The sequence below is a fragment of the Diadema antillarum genome, unplaced genomic scaffold, assembly GCF_040938485.1.
Source record: "Diadema antillarum isolate AM-2024a unplaced genomic scaffold, OU_Dant_1.0 scf00000211, whole genome shotgun sequence".
NCBI lineage: Eukaryota > Metazoa > Echinodermata > Echinoidea > Diadematoida > Diadematidae > Diadema > Diadema antillarum.
In genome coordinates, this window is record NW_027271100.1 from 709,038 (window position 1) to 729,327 (window position 20,290).

General features: G+C 36.7%; 1 protein-coding gene across 4 annotated transcripts in view; it reads left to right on the forward strand.

The window, feature by feature from the left end:
* Positions 1-9,911, forward strand: part of LOC139724336 (cGMP-specific 3',5'-cyclic phosphodiesterase-like) — a 178,622-nt gene extending 168,711 nt beyond the window's left edge. For 2 of the 4 annotated variants that reach the window (XM_071635482.1, XM_071635483.1), the window contains exons 20-21: positions 3,764-3,826; positions 9,840-9,911. In XM_071635482.1, coding sequence (XP_071491583.1) covers positions 3,764-3,768 — 5 coding nt within the window. In that variant the 3' untranslated portion in view covers positions 3,769-3,826; positions 9,840-9,911. The remainder of the gene's footprint in view (positions 1-3,763; positions 3,827-9,839) is intronic. The other 2 variants (XM_071635481.1, XM_071635486.1) reach the window with 1 other exon arrangement.
* The last annotated feature ends 10,379 nt before the right edge of the window (positions 9,912-20,290 follow it).

The window sequence follows — 20,290 nt, forward strand, 5'->3', positions numbered from 1 at the left end:
ACACACACACACACACACACACAGAAGAAATAAGATGAGAGTGTGGGTAAATGGCCTTGCTGGTAGGACTGAAACATATGATTTATGGTTGTACTTATTGGTCATGGATGGATAGAATGGCATTACCCTTCAAATCATATTTCATTGTAATGTAGGATCAGTGGATTGTGGGAATGTAAGCACATGCAAAAGAGATGCATTGAGAAATCTAGACATTGCAGAAAGGGAAACTTGGGAGGCAGGAGCATATACAACATTTATAGGAAGTAGGCTTACAAGAGACTTTAGAGGGAAAATATATTGTAATGTTTCTTTTTGGTTTTTTTTTAAACAAGGAAGTAGAAAGGTAGATGCTGAAGGAAATCTTTCAAAAGTGTTTAATGTGGAGATATGGTCGAGACAAAATCCATGCATAGAAGATACAAAACTCCTCTTAAAAAATGAATCTTAGAAACTTTAATAGAGAAATGTGACTTTGCTTGCTTTTTCAGTACTGATTATCCCCTTTATTTAGCACAATAACCTAGAGCTTTATCAAGGTTTTTACAGTTGTTTATATTGTTTCACTCCATGTTAAATATACACCTTCATGGGTATTCACATTCCGTCCAGATGAATTTCAGCATAAAGCCATACACGGTCATCCACATTATACAGACATGCATACACAGCCATGTTTGGAATTCTTTAAGATTGTTTTCTGAATTTTGATGAACTCTTTCTCTTTGTTCTCATTTCACACATACTTATTTCATTTTTTCCCTAATCTCATGGAAAACCATAACAAGCGTGATCCTTGCATTTGTTCTTGATTTGTTGGTAATGTCTGTGTGTACGTGTAATCACGTTTTCTGTGCTGTGTTCTTCATGTGTTCTTGTTTATTCTTAGTCAAAGACAAGGCTATACTGAAAATAGGAACTTAATGACTTTTCCCCGCCATATTTTTTTTTATAGGAACAATAATAACTTCTGTTTTTGCAGATTTCCTTGAAATTACATTAGTTTGCAGAGTAAATTGCGCAATTATGATGTGGAGATGTATATGCCAGGATTTCACGATTAAAGATTAAGGCATTTTTTTTCTCACGACTTGAAATTAGGCTGTTGTACAAACATGAAGAGCATAAAGAATCCAGTTCCAACAAAACAAAAAAGCAAACAAACAATGAATCTAATAAAGTCTTCATGCCATACTGCACCTGTGAGCAAATATTTGTTCTTCCAAATTTGCAAACCAGTTGCAGAGTCTAAAAATATGCTGTCTAAGTGTCATGAGAGCTCCTGTTATAAGGTGATCTCCAGGTCATGTGTAAAATCTGTAGGAATATCAGAATGGTGTTGGGAATTAGTTACTTTAATGGAGGACCTCAACTTGAAACCTCTATTAAAAAAAAAAAACACACACACAACAGCATTCAGTTGTGTTGTGTATTAAAATACACTATCAATATAACATAAGAGAACGTGAATAAAAAATACAGCGCTGTCAAGTTCCTGTAGGCTCTCTGACAAAAATAAACTAATTCTAAACACTCAAAAAAAAACAAAAAACAAAAAGATATAGAAGCTACCCAGATTCAAGAATTGTTAATTCCTATGAAGATGCATGTATATTTTGAGAATCTCCCTGATAGTAATAGCTTGTTGAAACCTCTGTGTTTTTTTAATGTTTGATCGTTGGCAGCCCTGGAAGTATTGTCTTCATGTTTGTTCTAGCTTTATTTGATGAAAGTTTTTTTTTTTTTCCCTATGTACATTGTACAAATAAACATGTTGGTGGTGTTACAATGTATGTCTACTAGTAATATAACCATACCGCCTTAGTTTGCCTTCTTGATATAACTGGAAATACTTTGCAAACAACAGTAAGTGTATTTCACAAATCATTGTGCTAGGTAGATGCTTTGCTGTGCTTGCATTTAATGATGTGTGTCTTCTACATGTAGGAGATATCATAATGTTATGACCTCTCTATTTCTTCAAACAGTGTGGGAGTGAAAAGTAAGTGTTAGTTTGTAGAAATTAGTGTTGACATGGTACCATACATAGACTAACATTCTAGGGCTTCATGTTCCATTACAGACACAGCCTGCAGACTGAGATTTTGATTTTCAAATCATGAATGCCAAATTTTATCATAATTTTGTTGGAGAAAATTTTAACAACATCAAATAATATGGTGAACAAGGGAGTGAGTTTTGATCTCTTAGTTGTCTTCATTCTTCATTTGCATTCACATAACTGGATATGGGTTTTTAAAGTACAATTCTCCTCTTTCATTGAGTTCAAACATGGCTCATTAATGCTAACTATGTTTGTTGTGTGAATTAGCCCTCGTGTATCAATTTGGTGCTTGGTAGATAGAAAGACAACAACTGTACAAGTGGAAATTTTCTTGCGAGTAATTTCTTCTTTTTTGCGCTAAGATGAAGTTCACATATTGTTCAATTTGTGGAATCAGAATATAAGATGTTATCACGTGTAACAAGCAAAACAAATTGTGTGCTTATATTTTTGTGCTAGTTTGATGTCACACGAAATGTGCAAAATTTTCCACATAACAAAAATGTCTACTTTTACAGTAGGAAAAAAAAATTAGATAGTGGTATACTGCATGCAATTTTTTGATGTCGTGACAATAATGATTGAAGTAGCAATTTCTACAACAGCAGCTGATAAACCTTGAGGGTATCTGCCAATTTCCATGGTGTTATAGTAGGGTGCTATCACACTGGGTATTTTATGGCACCAGACCCCTGGTACATGTATAGTTCAACAGCTTTAGTCATATGATCCCTGGTGTGTAGTACCCCTTGGCTGATCAAAGCATAACTTGAGGTCCTATAGGCACTTACCAAAGTAGAATTCAGTGGCCGAAAGAGTGCAACTAGTTTTGTTCCATGGACTAGTGAGGAACCAAACAAGATCATTCAGAGGAAAGACAAAAGGTCTTAACCATAATTGATACCAAAAATGCAATTTATTTCACTGACCTCATCATGCCTATGCTCTCAAGTCTTAGTGTTCCATTTTATGGCATTGCATTCATTTCACATCTGTCCAATCTCCACTACTCTGTCTGTCACTATCTCAGGTACGGTTTCATTCATTTATAAACAGAGACGTGACCAGTCAAATGTTTTCCTAGTGCAAGAACATCTTTCATCCATCTTCATGTACAAAACTATTCTTTAATTTCTGAACCTGAAACTACTGCTCATCTTTTTGAATTTCACATACTTGTACATCAGTCTTGTCTCTGACCCCATTCACACCTGAGAAATAAGAATGAGCTTTGCTCAAATGAGAGTATTCTAATGTGCATTGGCAGAATCGTATTTGAAGGTCACATTTCATAATTCTTCCATGGAGAATGGGGACTCAATCCAGTCAAGAACTAGCCACAGACTGGGCAGTCTATATACAAAGCTGCTGTAACAGACCAGAGTGCAGGGGCAGAAACAGAATCACAAATCAAAATGCACCTGCGCAGTGACAAACAGAGTATATCTTTCAGTGGGGCCTCGACATATCTCTGAAACAACTCTTATCTCTTGAGTGTGAATGGTTCCATAGTCATTTTTCTTTTATCTCAGTCTTCAACTGCTCTTTCCTCTCACTTCAAAAATAAACAAACAAACTATTTTGGTAACTGTATATATATATATATATATATTTGTGTTCTGTTCATTCTAACAACCATCCCATACACACCCGTCCCCATACTTCTGGCGTCCTCACACATCCCTTCACTCGGAGCAGACTAGCTTTCCCATCCGCGCCGGAATCTGCTTACACGTGCACCCACAGACGCAGATAATTTCCGTAAGTGTCAGGCAGAACGTGTTCTCGGTTTGAAGTTTGTGCAGCCCCCTTCCACGCCTGCCCACTCTGTATTCTTCCCCCACCCCACCCTCCCGATATGCTTCCCTTGATTGCATTAAGAAGAAAGACAGAAAAACATAACCTGATTTCTTGCAATATCAAAAACACTGAGCTTGTGTCTGCAAAGTCTGACAAACCCACCTGAATAGCAGAAATGTCCGGAGCCAAATACATTCCCCTCCCCAAATGAGTGTTTGCTCCTCTCTCTTGAACTTTTATTTGCCTTCTTTTAATTTCTTCCTCATTTGTTTGTTTTTGGTTGGTTTGTTTGCTGTTATGTACACTCACTCATAGAATTCCATTGTAGTTGCTTTCTGTACAATACCTGATGTTTTGACTGGTTCCAGTGTCATCTTGAAAAAAGAAAAATAGTGACAACTACACGGAATGAAGTGCTTGTTTCCCCTTCCCACACAATTCATACGCTTTCATTCGAGCATACCGAAGTAAATCTTGTTACATGTGAGTGTAAGGTACGAGAGTAGCAGGAAGTCGCGAAGTAGCAAATTTGTTTAGCCATTCTTTTATCACAGTGAGGTTTTTTTTTTTTTTTTTTTTTTTTTTTTTGCTAAGTGACGTTCATGAGAATGCTTGTTTAAGTGAATTGACCCATAGTTCTTGCTTACTCACAGAGGCATCTACAATACTACCTCTTCTGTTCTCTTTTGTCATTTCATCTCTTTCCTACTCTTTTCTTTTCTCTCACCTTCTCAATCTGTATCTGTCTGTTGGTTTCTCTCTCTCTTCTCTCTCTCTCTCTCTCTCTGTCCATTTCTCTCACAAATGTCCTCTAGTAACTTAATAATGCTCTTGCATTATTCATGCACCCCCACCCCTGTTTACCTATTTGCACTCTATTCATTTTTGTATCAAATAGCCACAGGAAAACTTATGTGAAGCATTGCTGTGTGTTCACACTTCTACTCATCCAAACATAATCCTATATTTTTATCGAATGTGAATGAATCTAAGCTGATATGTTTTTACTTTAAGAGCTTCCAGGTAAGTAGAGCTAGATAAAAGAAGAGGTGTGAGGAGAAGGCGTAGTTTTGTCGTTATCCTGTAATTCACTGACAGAGAGAGAAGAACTGAGCGTAGTGCATTCTCATTTAGTCAGTTACAGTTTCTCCCAGAAGCACACTGTACCACTTCCCTCTTGTGGTCGTATTGTTGAATGAACGGTGAAGTGACACTGCTGTAATGGCACACCATTGTGATACCTCATGTTACCTCTTTACTCAAGTAAATCCCCACCCTCCCCCCCCCCCCCCCCCATACCACACCCGCATCTCGTGCTGCACATATATGCATATTTGAATTGTCAGTGTTATATTGACTTTTTGCTACTATATTACACCACTGGCCTGCCACACTGAAGTGGAAAACCCCTCATCTGAGAAGCTTCAGAGATCTTAAGCAGGAATTGGGGCATGAAACTTCAGTAATCAATTTTGGATCACAATATAATGTTTGCCTGATAAAAAAAAAAAGGACCTACATGTATATGCAATTCTTTGAGTATCTTAGCTACATGAAATATAAGGCTATAAAGGATATAAAGATATACGGGATATATTTTCTGTCTATCCGTTTATCTCTTTATCTTATTATCTTCGTATTGATTTATCTATCTTTATATCTGTTTTTTAATCCATCTAATTTATATATTGATCCATCCATCTCTATATCTGTCTATCTATTGATTTCTGTCTAGTCTATCTATCTATCTGTCTATCTATCTTTCTATCTATCTATCTATCTATTTATCTTTCTATCTATCTATCTGTCTATCTGTCTATGTATCTATCTATCAATCTATCTATATCTGTATCTATCTATCTATCTATCTATCTATCTATCTATCTATCTGTCTTGTATATCTATCCATCTATCTATCCATCTATCTATCCTTCCCTCCCTGTCTTTCTCTATTTTGCCATGATAACCTAATAAATGCCTTGTTTAGGTGAGATCTGGGCTCAGTATTCAAGATTAGTGATTTACTGTAAAGACTGTCTTATACCTTTCATATGTTATCCATGCACTGAGCAGATTCAGAGCACTATTGCAGCGGGCTTTGATACCTAGCCCGGACTGCTTGTATAAAACAGAGCAGCACTTGAGTGTGTATATTTTGTTCCATGCTCCGTAGACCTCTGAAACAGTGATACATACTTGGTTGCATCTCTTAGATTTTGTGGTCCAGATGAATTTTGAGACAGCTGTCAAGGGACTGCTAAAACAAGTACTGCAAGTATGCCACACCCCATAACCTATTTATCAAAGGCAAAAGAACCAGTAACCCTCCCCCCCCCCCATACAAACAGCTGCCGTACAACAGCTAGTATTCATAATTATCCCTGTAGTCACACTGTAGTCACAAGCATCCCTTAAACTTTGCACACATTGCACACAACTTTATCCACTGTCCCTGAGAAAATCTTTGCCTATTTGTTCTTTATTTAGAACAAAAAGAGAATGCAAACCCCCCCCCCCCCAAAAAAAAAAAGAAGAAAAAAAAAGAGAAAAGGTGATTAGACATAAATGCCATTGACAGATAGTGGAAATGAGATAATTTGTTGCAATGTTGTAACTGTTGTGATTAGATCTGTGTTCATTTAGTATGTTTGTGAAAAAAAAAAAAAATCAGGTCAATATTATTCATGTGCTAATTGATATCCATGCTTATGCCATGAGCTTTGATATATATACCATATATGTTATATGGATCCAGGGGAGGCTTTGGTAACATTCAGTTTTAAAGTGATATCATTTGTCCCTTGAATTATCCTTTCAATTCAGAAACATTCAATACATTTTCCATTCAGTGTGTGTATCATTGCAAGCTATAACGACCAAGGTTTCCTGGCTTTCGTTTGTGTAAATTTGTGGCCTAAATCTACGAGGAAATAATGCTTGTGGAATATTGCTCTTGCTCATCTCAAGCCAAATTAAAGATCTGAGCTGAGATTTCATAGAAAAGTGGTTCAAGGGGACTCATACTCATTCCCATTTATCATGACAGCACAAAGCTTAAGATGTTAAATGGTGAAGCTAAGAGAAGTTCTCCTTCAGGCTAATGTGACTCTATGTCATTTGTGCGAATTAGGTGAAGGTGAATTTAATCATATGTACAGGTGTGAAAAATCAATCAGTTTGTTTCTGTATCACAAAATGGTATGCACTAAAGCAATTTTGCCCCATAAGATCACTGAAGAACAGTGCATTAGGTGGGCTAGAGACAGAGACAAACAGACAAATGCACTGACAGCAGACAGACAGACAGACAGACAGACAAAGACAATACAATAGAAAGATGAGGGTGAAATTCTGATATAGCAGCAAGGAAGTCTGAACAGGGCATAACATATCCTGACTACCAGAATTCACAAAGATGGTTCAAATTTAGTCTGTGGATGACACAAATTTCCTATACACAAATATGCATGACACATTGCATATGCCAAGAGATATGTTATAATGAATATGCAAAGACAGACACATTAACAGGGTACCACGGTATGCCCGTTTCCACACCCGTTTTCATCCATGGACTGAATTTAATTGATGGGATTTGATTTAAACTACCTTCATGAAATTTGGACCGTGATGTTAGATGTCCAGGTTGTAGTGCTCAGTCGAGTGGCCTTCAAGTCCTGAGAAGATTTGAAAAGTGATGTCTCTTTGTTTCTTGTCATTCTTTCAGTCGATCAGACACATTTCATAAATATCTTTATCGATGAGCTCCAGTGATGTGCGGTCGTCAGCACAAACACCCAGTGACTCTGCCATCAATGTTAATCTATTTTGTGGGGGTTATAAAGCACGAGTCAGTGGATAATGTGCATCCAGTCTTTCAGTGGACGAGGAATTACCCACTATTTCATGCACGCCTTGGCCCTTGACATTGCAACAACTCTTGGATGCATCACTGATTCCATTTCAGCCTATGAAATTTGACAGTCCCACTATGGCAGATTTGACCCTCTGAAGTGTTTTCATAGTGGAACTGGTGACAGAGAAGGTTAACTTGGAAGCTGGGCAGTCAAAACAGAGTGAAACAAAGGCATCTGCCCCCCCCCCCCCAAAAAAAAAAAAAGAAAAGAAAAGAAAAGAAAAGAAGAGAGAAAGATTGTGTAGGTGTGAAATGACCGATCCTGAATTTTCCTTTGACCCCCATGTATTTGCATCTTTATTGGGGCTTTTAATGTCATGGGAATGTCAAATTTCAGAGATCTGAACTTCAGGGGATTGTTTTAAGTGAGGATGGATTATGCTACTATAAATGAAAAAAAAAAAGGGGGAGGGGGTAAACAAATAGTTGCACCTGTTTCCATGCATCTAATTACCAAACTATGTAGTGCATACACTTGTGAAGAGAGAGAGAGAGAGAGAGGGAAAAAAAAAAAACTATTTTCATGTTTTCATTTTGATTTCTATTTTCATATGACATAATCATGTCATTTAAGCAATTACACTGTATGCAATGGCAAATGCATGGATTAATTTTAAATTAACTTGATGGTTTATTAGAGCTGATAAGTGCTTGTTTTTTTCTTGTTTGTTTATGTGTGTTTGTGTGCTTTTGGACAGCATAGTACCAGCAATGCTGCTGATCGTTGAAAGAAACAAATGATATGGCGGGGGGGGGGGGGGGGGAAATATGCTGAAATGTGTGGTAACATGAAGGATATTGAAGTTTGCATCTTTATTTGTGATGTCCCTCCCCAACATTATAATTCATATTTCATTCCAAACATTCTGAATGCAATGTATCACAGGCACTTCTTTACTGGCAATTTTCTTTCTGATGGATGTCATTGCATGACACTAACTTCAGCTACAAGTTATATTGGTTGGTAGTAGGCATCTGAATACTGATTTTTTTTCTTCTATTTTTTTTTTCATTCGCAAAATTAAATGTTATCATTAGCTTTATACCTGTGTTGAGTATGACACTGCACTGCACTGCCATGAGTCTCGCATCATGCTCATCTCAGGTACATGTATTAACAAACTGGAGACAGTGCTATTTGTGATTAGATTGAAGTCACTCTTTGCAATTTCCCCATTCTTTCCTTATTTGGCATGGCTTGACGTCGTGCTGAAAAGTCTGAGCTTCATGTTTCACAGCATTATTTTTGTAAATGCATTTTATCAAAAAGTGTTTGTGTAGTATGCATGCATTCATATTAATAACACTCTATTATTATTATTATTATTATTATCATTATTATTATTATTATTATTATCATTATTATTATTATTATTATTATCATTATTATTATTATTATTATTATTATTATCATTATTATTATTATCATTATCATCATTGTTTTTTTTATCATCATTATTATAATTATCATTTTTGTTATTATTAGTAGTAGTAGTAGTATTATTATTATTATTATTATGAGTATTATTATTATTATTGAAGATAAAGAGTGTCTTCGGTCTCGGAATGTAATGAAATGTTCTAAAAAATATATATTGTGGTTGCGATAAATGGTACAAAAAATAATGTGTTGAATAATCAGTAGTCTCTAGACATGAAGCATATGCGATTGAAATGTTTATATTTTATTCTTTGTTTAAATTTCTGTAGATTTTGTGGAAGGGAGATTCAGCCAGTGAAATCATAAATTTGAAGGGCTGTTAAAGAGACATAAAATGATAATGTGATATGAAGCAGTCGTAAATTGTCAATTAAACTACAGTGTAGTCATAAACAAGAGTAAGTCCTGCTGAAATGTATAATCTTTAAGTTTCTCTAAAGGTGTGTATGTACTGGAACTGAATGGGGAAGTTATAAAATCTGTGTGGAATGATTTGTTGAGTCATTTGCTGCAATTTCCCACCCAGTCCCACATGATTTTGCTACCCTTTCTCCCCAATATTCATGTCCCCCATTTTATTACACAACTCTTACATAGGATGTTCATTTCCTTTTTAGATTGGCGTAGCCTCACTGATCTCCCCCTCGAAACAAGCAGCAGCAACAACAACACAAAAATGGCGGACAGCTCACCAGGGACGGAAACAAAGACCACTGCCAATCTCCCACCACCACCAGAGGGGTCTTCCAGGGCGTCACTAACGGGCAAGAGCGGGTCGGGCAGCAATCTCGGAAGTGCCGACCTGAAGAAGCGTGCCTCACGGATGAGCCAGCAGTACAAAGAGGCCCTGGCAGCCAACAAAAATAAAAGCTCCCTCTGCTCTGTCATTTGACCGACAACTTAATCTGACTTCCAGCCACCTCTGACCAGTTGGGGGGGGGGGGGGGGGGGGAAGGGTGGTTGATATAACCATTATGACTACAATGCTAGATTAATCAACCAGCAGAGGTTAAGTTTCCAAGATCCTTCCCTTATTCAGGGTAATACCTTTTGCATAAGTTTTATGTTCATACAATGATCTTCCTACAACCTACGAGACAGACACAACTTTATTCTGATTTTGGTGATGTTGGATCAATGCCGTTTTTCAAATATTGTCTGATCCATAACTTGAGTATTTTGTTGTTTCTTGATTATGAAATGTTCTCCAGAGATATGTTCCTAAGTATTCCAAATGAATTTAATCGTAATGAAAACATATTTGTGAATTTTTAACACCAAAGAGAATGCTCTTCAGAAGAGACAAATATGTCAAGCAAGTCACAGATTTTTTTTGGTTGTCTTTTTTTTTTTTTTTTTTCTTTAATTCCTAGCTCAGCAAACACAAAACATGTATTTTGAAACAATCGGTTATGTAACAGTAATTTCATGTTCATAATTAATATACCAATCCACTGCTGCTCTTTTCCCTGTCTTGTGTGTTATTCTATTTCTGAACACAAGATACAAGAAAAAGAAAGGGTCCAGTAATTCCGATGCCTTCTGAGCATTGTAATAAAGTTCCTTTGCTTTCAGATACAAGACCAAAGTAAACAGTTGAAGTAGTGTTGTAATCCAAGCCTTGTTATGCAATTAACATATGAGATTAGAAGGATTTTTTTTTTTTTTTTGGTACAAAACAGGCAAACATCTCCAACAATACACTTTCAGGTATGGTACACAGGTGCACAAAACATTCCTGCTGGTTTTACCTCTTGGGGACTTGACTCCCTGTTCTATTGGTCACATGCAAACAGTTGGATGAATGAAAACCAAAGTATGTGCTACTAGTCAAATGCTGATAGTTGGTTACAACTGTCATAAATCCAATGCCCACGTGTTTGCAACTCAAATGACTGATGCCGTTTTTTTTTAATGTAAGACTTTCTCCTTCAGTACTTCAAAAGATGTCGTCAACTCAGTGGAGTGTAGGGATATTTGGGATCTAAATTGACAGAAGGCATTTTTTCCCTGTGCCCTTGAAGTTAATCCGTGCCATTTTTTCTTACTTGCTTGTTTTGAGGGTGAAGTAAGGTATGTATTTTAGAGAAGAGTAGACAATGTTTGATGCCAAAGCAGATGAAAAAGCAAAACGAAACAAAAATCTTATTCAAAGTATTGTTGTGCAAATGTGCAATTACTGGGTTCCTTGCTTTTACTACATCTGTGATATGTCTCTTCAAATTTGGTTACTTCTTACTGTGAGTTGTATATCTTGTTTATGGTATGTTACAGAGAATTTTACTCGTAAGTTGAGTGTAGTGTGTGAATGCGTACACTTGCTCATTTGCACCTGATCATTTGTCACTGCGACGCTTTTCGTACACTACCATATGTACGTATTTTGTTGTACTTGTGATGCGTGTGTGCTTCAATTATTGCAGCCAGCTTAAGAGGATATGTGTAGCACCTAATTTCATGCCAAAAGCTTGCCACTGGGGCATCTATTTAAAGTACTTTCAATCTGACAGGATGCATGCTCTTTCTGAATATTCTTTCATTTACTTAATAGTAAGCAGTAAGGCATTCAGTACTCTGACATACACAGTTCAGTTTTTCTTTTGTGTTTATTTGTTGTGTTGATGGGCATGCTTTTTCTGAGGCAAGGCTCAAGCGTACTTGAGTTTTTATGATTTGTTTTCTAGTGTTTTATGAAAACTGCCCGAACAAAAAATAAACAAAAGAAATTGTGGGAGTGAGCTACTAAGGGAAAAGGACCTTGATACAATGCAATCTCACAATCTTTTAATAATACACCATTGCACTGCTACATCTTCGAGTGCTTTAGCTCACAAGATAATGATGGCCACTAATGGACATTTCTTGGAACACACAGAAGGATATATGTTTTAATTTCTATGTCACTTCAGATGCTAAGACACTTTACTGATTATCTAAAACAGATCGTAGTGGAAATCTATTCAAAAGATGGAAAGGAAATGAGCTTGTAAAATTGCAAAATTACGTTGTGGATATTGCTAAAGAGTTCCTTTTAGCTGTAGATTTAAGCATGTATCAGACGTAGCTTAAAAAAATTTTTGTTTCTGTTCCCTTTGGTGTGGGATTGAAAAATATCATTATCCATGTTTAAGCTGGCATTGCTACGTTTTGGTATACACATCCATACTTCACTCAAATACAATGCAATCTTTTTTAACATTGCACGTGTGAGTTACGACATTATTGCTTACTACTACCATTCTTTTTGCTGTTATTTCTAACTGCTATGAGCTGTGACATTAAACCTCAGAATATTTACATTTTCATCAGGGTGGATTCATGTCTAGCAGTTAAAAGAAATGTGTGACATCAAATAATATTTTATGTGTAAATAAGATATGGACATCTATAAAATATATTATATGTGTATTGTTATTACATGCATTTGTGTTATACAATATATTAGAAAAATGCCAGGACAACATTGTTACTTTCATGTTTATGCAACTCGTTAGCTTTAATTGTAAGTTATATTTCTTTCTTGATTTTGAATGCAGATGTTTATCTTATTTAATTTTAACAAAAAATTGTATTTATGAAAGATTCAGTTCTTATGCAATATAATTGCTTGGTAATTTACTGAATATGTACATGTAAAAGCCATATCTGTACATATCTTGGTTTTGTAGATAGACAATGACTTAAAAAAGAAATTCATGTTTGATTTATTGCATATTTTGTTTTGTAAGAAACACTGATGAAATATTCAGAAAAATGCTATGCATGGCAATAATTTCAAGAAATCTAGAATGATCTTTTGAACATCATACAATAGCAATACGGTTGGTATATATCTACAGTTGAAACTACAGCCTAACCAGAATTCAAAGAGTGTATATTTGTAGGTAGATTTACTGACTATTGGTCGCTTTGAATATACTGCCAGTATAATGGTTTCCAACTCTTTAGAGGATGAAGTGCGTAACAAACTCTAATATGATTTGTTTGCTTTACTCTACCATGTCATATATTTCATGGCTGCTTGTATGTACTTTTGAGAGTGAACTCCTTTTTACGGCTGTCTTTCCTACTAAAAGAAAAAAAAAACATGAAAGCTTTCATTTTCTTTTGATGGTACTACCATTGTTTTACAGCACTTAGAAACAATAACATCAAAAGCAGATACCCATATAGGAATTACAATCACCCCTCTAGAATAAATCATTTTAGTGATAATGCACATTTGCAGGAATTTGGGAAATAGTGGCAATCTCTCGTAACATTATATCTTTCTGCCTTGGAGGTAGGAGGTATCTGATATTCCGTGTGATTGATTTTGTCATCATTATGTGTACATGTCTACTATGTGCAGTATACCGTGACATCTTTATTACTACCCCAATACATATCTAATGACCGGTACATTAATAATACTTTTCTCAGCATAGCATATTGCCTGTAAAATCTAAGAGCATATCAAGTTGTTTAAAGAGTAAAATGATTCTCACATGGTGTAGTTGCAATGCAAGGTAAATTTATTATTCTGTCATTGTGTCAACAAGATATGAGACTGGAATTCATCCCAAGTTAATGCTGTTTGAAAACTAAATTTATTTTGTTGGTTTTTTAAAAATATCCTTTGTGAGGTAATTTTTATTTTGCAATAATTTAATGCTAGAAGAAGAAGGCAGCCATGCTGTTAAGGGTTGGAGCTAAGCTCACAAGACATGGATGAGTTTTTGTATGGTTATCTCGTTCTATCGTTCACATTGAAATAAAAATGAATAAAAAAAAAAAGTCTGACACACCAGACTGAGTTTTGATTGACAAAATCACTATTCCCTTGTATTTGTAACGGAATGTTATGAATGTTGGATTTAGCATATGGTTCAGACAATACAAATGTTTGTGTTTCCATTTGACAAACTTCTTTATTGTGTCCTTATGTTCTCAGCTTCTGATGGGTGCCTGTATGCATGGGTGTTGACACTGATATGGTCCTACCAAGGAGGTTCGAGAAATGGAGTCACAAAAGTCTTATTTGCTTTGATCCCATGCTCGAAGCCGCCACTCAAAAATATTTGAAGTATGTGTCAAACTGGATCTGCCGCTCAGATGCGAAGACAATTGACTCGTGTCTCATTGCATAATCACCAGCCACTTTCCAAGGAAGATATGTCTTTGTGATGGTAATTACTTTTCGCTATCCCTACTTACAAACGATGGGTGGTAGACAATGGTAAAGGCACGGGTGTGCGCAAATAGAAATTGCTCAAATATTGCTGAAATAGATATCAAAATTACTTGACTGTACATGTCTGTATGCTAATCTGACATATTAATTTATAAAGAACTATACTTGAAGATGATACCATATTAGTTTCATTTGGCGGAAATAAGGAGAAAAGTGATAAAACCGGCTTTCCATGAGGGTAAAATTTCAAATACTTTCACAAAATACAGCTCAGATTTACACTTTTGCACATATTTTCGAACTGAATTGACTTCTGTTTTATATGCTTTATCAGGTGAAATTTCATTGCATTTGATATATAAACGAGCAGCATATACCCGATATTATGTTAGCGTTAAAAATGAATCTTTAGATTGCTCAGAAAGATGGCGGCTTCAAGCATCGAACATCAAAGGCACAAATGCACCTGTGGAATTCTTTTGTCCATCCATAGAAAACTGAAAGCTGATTGGATAATTATAGTCAGTTGTAATTCCATCTCTCAAACCTCCTTGGTCCTACACTATGCTGTATTGGTATACACCTTGTAGTTGTAAAATTTGGGGAAATTATGGGAGGCAACCAAAGTAGGAGAGGGGGATGTTGATATGAATTATCAGGAAAGAGTATCTGATTCATGAGGTCAGAGCGATCACTTCTTCTCTTATTTGTCATATTCTTCTTCTTCTCTGTATGGCACGATATGTGTGGTTGATACTGTGTGCTAACTAAAGCAATCAGTGTAGATGGGCGATCATAGAGGAATCCTGAATGAAGTGGTCATTTTAGAAGACAAAACAAGAGGCATTAGTCTTTGTTAGGGATCATCACGTTGGAAACCCGTCTGCCTGTTTTGTGTCAATTTGTGTGTGTATATGTGCATGTGCATGGTCATGAAGCGAGAACAGTGCTCTCCTGTAACAACGAAGTCCTCGGGACCGGTGGTCATATTCTATTCGTTACCGTATATCAAAATTTTGTTATATAGCCAAACAGTCAAGTGTATGAAGATATATAGATAATTTTGCAACCTGAATTGGATTATGCTAAACAGTTGGGTCGCCGGCACAGCATGGCTCGCCGGGTCGAAATTAGTCCTAACATGCTTCATGGTGTCTTCAAGCAGAACAGCGTAAAAAAAAAATCATTAACTGTAACATCGAAACACAAGTAATCATCAACGAAGGCTACAGCATTTTATAAGAATTTTGATGGTTTTATTTTCTTTACGAGATAGGCAGATGAGCACTGCATTCAAACATAGGTCTTACACTGGACTCTCTGATAAATGAGAGAATTGATTTATGTCTTCCCACAAGGGCTTGGGCACATGGAGAATAACGGAGAGAGAGAGAACACTTCTTGATAATACAAAATGACATTTGATTGAATCAGATAAATTATAACATGCTCTTCAAGATACTTAGAATGTAACAGAAGGAGGAAAAAAAATACAAAAGAAGTCAAATTTAAATATCACGTAACAGCAGGCTCATACATACATATTTATTTTCATATGACCTTGGAAGTGTATGTCACAAGTACGACATAATGTGTACACATGCTTGGGTAGGCATGAAGTGTCTCTGATAGAAATGTCTATAAAAACAGGACATTGCTACTACCGAAAAGAAAAGAAAAGAAAAAACTAGTTAAATCCTACAATTGTAGATACCTGAATCACATGCTCACCCATACTTGTCTCTTGTTTTTTTCCTGAAAAAAAAGTTTTAGCTTGAAACATGAAAACTACTCTATTGCAACAGGATATGCCATGTCTCTTACAGCCTTGGAATAGCCCTGTCGAGTACTTCAAGAGCAGTAATGTGTGAAGTCGGCACAGAAAAAGCACCCACTGAACTGCTCTTCAATACAAACAACTGTTTTGGGGTTTCTACATGCACTTTTTAAAGACAATCCCATTCAGGCAGTATATTCACCCATATATGTTCATTGTACAATCAAGGATTATCTCATCCATTCTTTGATATCACTAGTCTCACAGAATACCAGCTTGGACCACAAACAGAGGAGACTTGTTGAAGGAGAACAAAATAACAATGTGATTCCAGTATTACTGGAGGTGAGACATTTCAATGAAACCAAAACAAAACACAGGAATGGGGGAAAACTCCCGAGGTAAGATATTCTGAGTCTTCATACATTTTGATATTCCATATTCTCTGTAATGCACTTCAATGGGTCCATTCCCTGCTTGCCTATCAGTGCCGTTGTCCACCAGGCCACTGGAGATGGTATTTGGTAACTTCCAACCCACAGTGTGTATCGGTTTTTACATGCAGCACTCATCACCCTTATCTGAAATAGACGTGGTCTGCTGGTCCATGACATTCGCTCCGCACCATCGTTGGGCAGCACAGAAAACACTGGTTTGATGTAACCTCCCGTAAGAGAACATTGACTGGTACAAAATATCATGGCACTCGACAGACAGTGGCAATGTGACATTTTTTTAATAAGGTACCCCACGACTAATAACTGTTGGAGGATACCTGTAAGTATGGAGTGAAAATATGGGGGTTTAGTGGAGGTGGGGAAGGGAAATGGGAGATTATTTGGTACTTTCAGTTAACTTTGGAAAACACACACACAAGTGTATAATTGACAATCAAGCCGGAATAAAGGTTACCCCTGGGACCCATAATACACAGAGCTAGAGTTGACTGTACTGTTCATGACTGCACAGGTGGCTAATGATGTTTGATGGCTTAATCTTAAAAGTGATCTTATCACTATTATCATCAGAGCAATGTAACTGTCCATTTCATACAGCGAAACCACCTTCACACAAATTTCAACGGAGATTTGGGCGGGCTCCATATAGAGGATAGAGTTACATCTTTCGACAAAAAGAATTGAAGCAATTGGCCATAAAGAAAAAAAAGTTCCGCATATCCCAAACCCTTCCCCCTCCCCCATTCAAAAGGATAAATAAATACTGTCTCTAACAGAAATACATAAAGATATATTCTACCAAAATTTAGCAGTCTCGATGGTTGAGACTTTACTAAGGTGACCTTCAACCACTGGGAAGCCACAGAATGCCACGTTACTTGACCATCACCAAACCTTTACATCAATAACTCACTAACTTGGCACTGAGATGATACACTGTATGGAAGTTATTAGACATCCCCACCTGTTTACACAACCAAGCATGTCTGTGGTGTAACCCGAAGAATGCAATCATAAAAGAAAATATACTCAAGATATTGCATGCAGCCAACTCACATGATCACCTCATTAACATGGTCATCTTTATCTATGCATATATTTCTCTCATTTATTTATTTGGTAAACTGAATGACTCCCCTTCAGTCCAAATGACAGCACTCATTCCATCCTCAGAAACACAAGGCAGGCTACACACGGTCGTTCTTGCACTCACTAAAGCATGACAATATACTGAACTGAAGGAATATATATTATGATGCATATAGATTTTGCTCCATGCTACGCCATACTTGAAGTCCCCCTAATGCCCCTAATTTTTATCTTACCAAAAAAAGAGAGGAAAAAAGGAAGCTTTTGTCATTATGGGGTGTATAAGTTTAACCCACCACTAACACTAAATTGTTAATGCTAATCAGACACAGAACATAACAGTGACTGCACAAAACAATGTACTCTGCCTTCGTATGTATGATATAAGTGCACTTCATAATGGTCACATATGGCCACTACTATCTGTCTGCAGCTACGTACAAAACACTTTCTTCTTGATCGACACACTACACCATCACTGCACGGGGGATATACACTTGATTTCTAATCACATCTCAGTAGCAGGGAATGTCTTTGCATAGAGATTGAAATTTTATGCACTGAAGGATGGAGACCAGACTAGTCTACTAGGGAAGAGCTTGGTTGGGGGTGGGGGAGGGGGAGGGGGGTTTGGGGATGCTCTGAGATTATACAATGATATATAAGCCCGGTAAGAGTACATCAAGTATATGTCCTGAAATTTACTAATGCCCTAGTTTTTTCGTCTTAAAAAGTATGCAAGAAACAAACTAGCTGTAACCCGCCTAAGAAATCTGGTGGATACACATGTTTTTTTTTAAATCTAAATTGCACTGCATGAGAACTTTTTTATTTTCACTAGTATTCATTTCATACTCCCATGAAAACAGGACAGTGCCTTATCAAAGCTATCAATCCTAAATAACTGAATTTATCTAGGGTCCAAACATGACAACTAACTCATTATAAGTCACAGAACTGTCCAGGTGTTCTGTAAAAGTTTGGAAAAGAAAATGGCAACATGCAGCATTTGCAAGATTTTTTTATTATTATTATTATTATCAACATTACAATATAGTCTAGCTAGGCAAGACTAAAAGTCTATAAACTTTCTAATATCTCATTACATTACATTAAAAAAAATTGCAGATATGGAAGAGAGACTAGGGATAAGGAAGGGGCCATAGAGTTACACATCTGGTGAAAGGAGTCTTATGGCACTCCTCTTCAGATAAAACCATGGTTTGTCATCGCCGGATTTGCCATAAAAAGGAGATTAAGTCGAGAAGCTTGAGTTGAAGACGTTCCATCTTGATGTGTTTTTGTTTGTGTTTTTCTCTCTGTTTTCAAATTTGCAGTTGCAGTCAGTCTTGCAAGCAAGAATTGGGAAGATTGGTTTGGGGTTGGGGTTGGGGCTGGGGCAGAAATGGGTCAAATGTGAGTGCTTGCAGTGTTTTTGTGTGCGTGCTTTTATTCCGTGTACGTCCTTTAATCATATAGCCACAAATACGGTGTGAGGGATGGGATCTCAATGTTTGTCGCGTGGAAACATGCTTTGGTTTGAGTAAGTCGCTGAGCATTCCTTGTCAGTGATGAAACCGAGTCTCACAAAAGATGGTACGAAGCTGTTGGGTGCATACTGTGCACGTAGAATCTGCCATTTTCTAACTATGCCATGAAAAAAAGAGTGAAAGAAACAGAAAACCAAATGACAGTGTAAAGTATCGTCCCATCGTGCCCACACATATTGACACTAAGATATCTCTCATCTTCCATGCAATAAATCTCCAAGTCAGAGTTTATATTCAGTATCTTAGTGAATCTAAGCTCTCTCTCTGCCCACACAACAAAAAGGATCTCTTTACAAATACTTCATAATTAGTTGTGAAATCTTACAATATACTTCCACAGACTTTGTGTCACACATTGCTACCAGAGTCACGTCCAGCTTGTGGTTCAAGAGGTCATTTATGATGGTCATCTATGATGGTCATCAGCAATGCCCTCACGTCCCCCGGCACGAAGAAGTTACGAGTGATCGCAAACTTGAAATTCCAAAATAAATTGGACGCTCCATGCTCATCAGAAAATTTGAAACAGTGTCTAATGTGATGGATTCACATTTATTGCATCACTGATTACGAACACTTGTAACTTTTGGTGCACTGAGATGCTCCTGCCTTCCAAGCCAGGAACCTGGTGACCAGTATTTCCTCCACAGTAGTGACTCCACAATAGACTTGCTTCTTTTATTTTGGCAGCTTCAAAACGTAGTGACATAAAAAAAAAAAAAAAAGATATGGTGACTTGCAGGAGACTAAATCTTGTCAGTATATGACTTTACTGTGGTCTCCCATCACATGCGTACAGACTACAAAGGCCAATGCATAATCTGTGGGGGAAATGTAGTATAGGCATCTTCTTTGTTATCATCACATGAAATACATAACCTTTTATATCTTTGACAAAGGAAAATATGCACATCCTGAAGGTCTGTTCACACTTGTTACGTATTGTATCATATGAATGGGTAGAACGGCTCTCTTTGAGATCTTATCGACAGAGAAGTTTTTTGCACATCTAGAATTATGT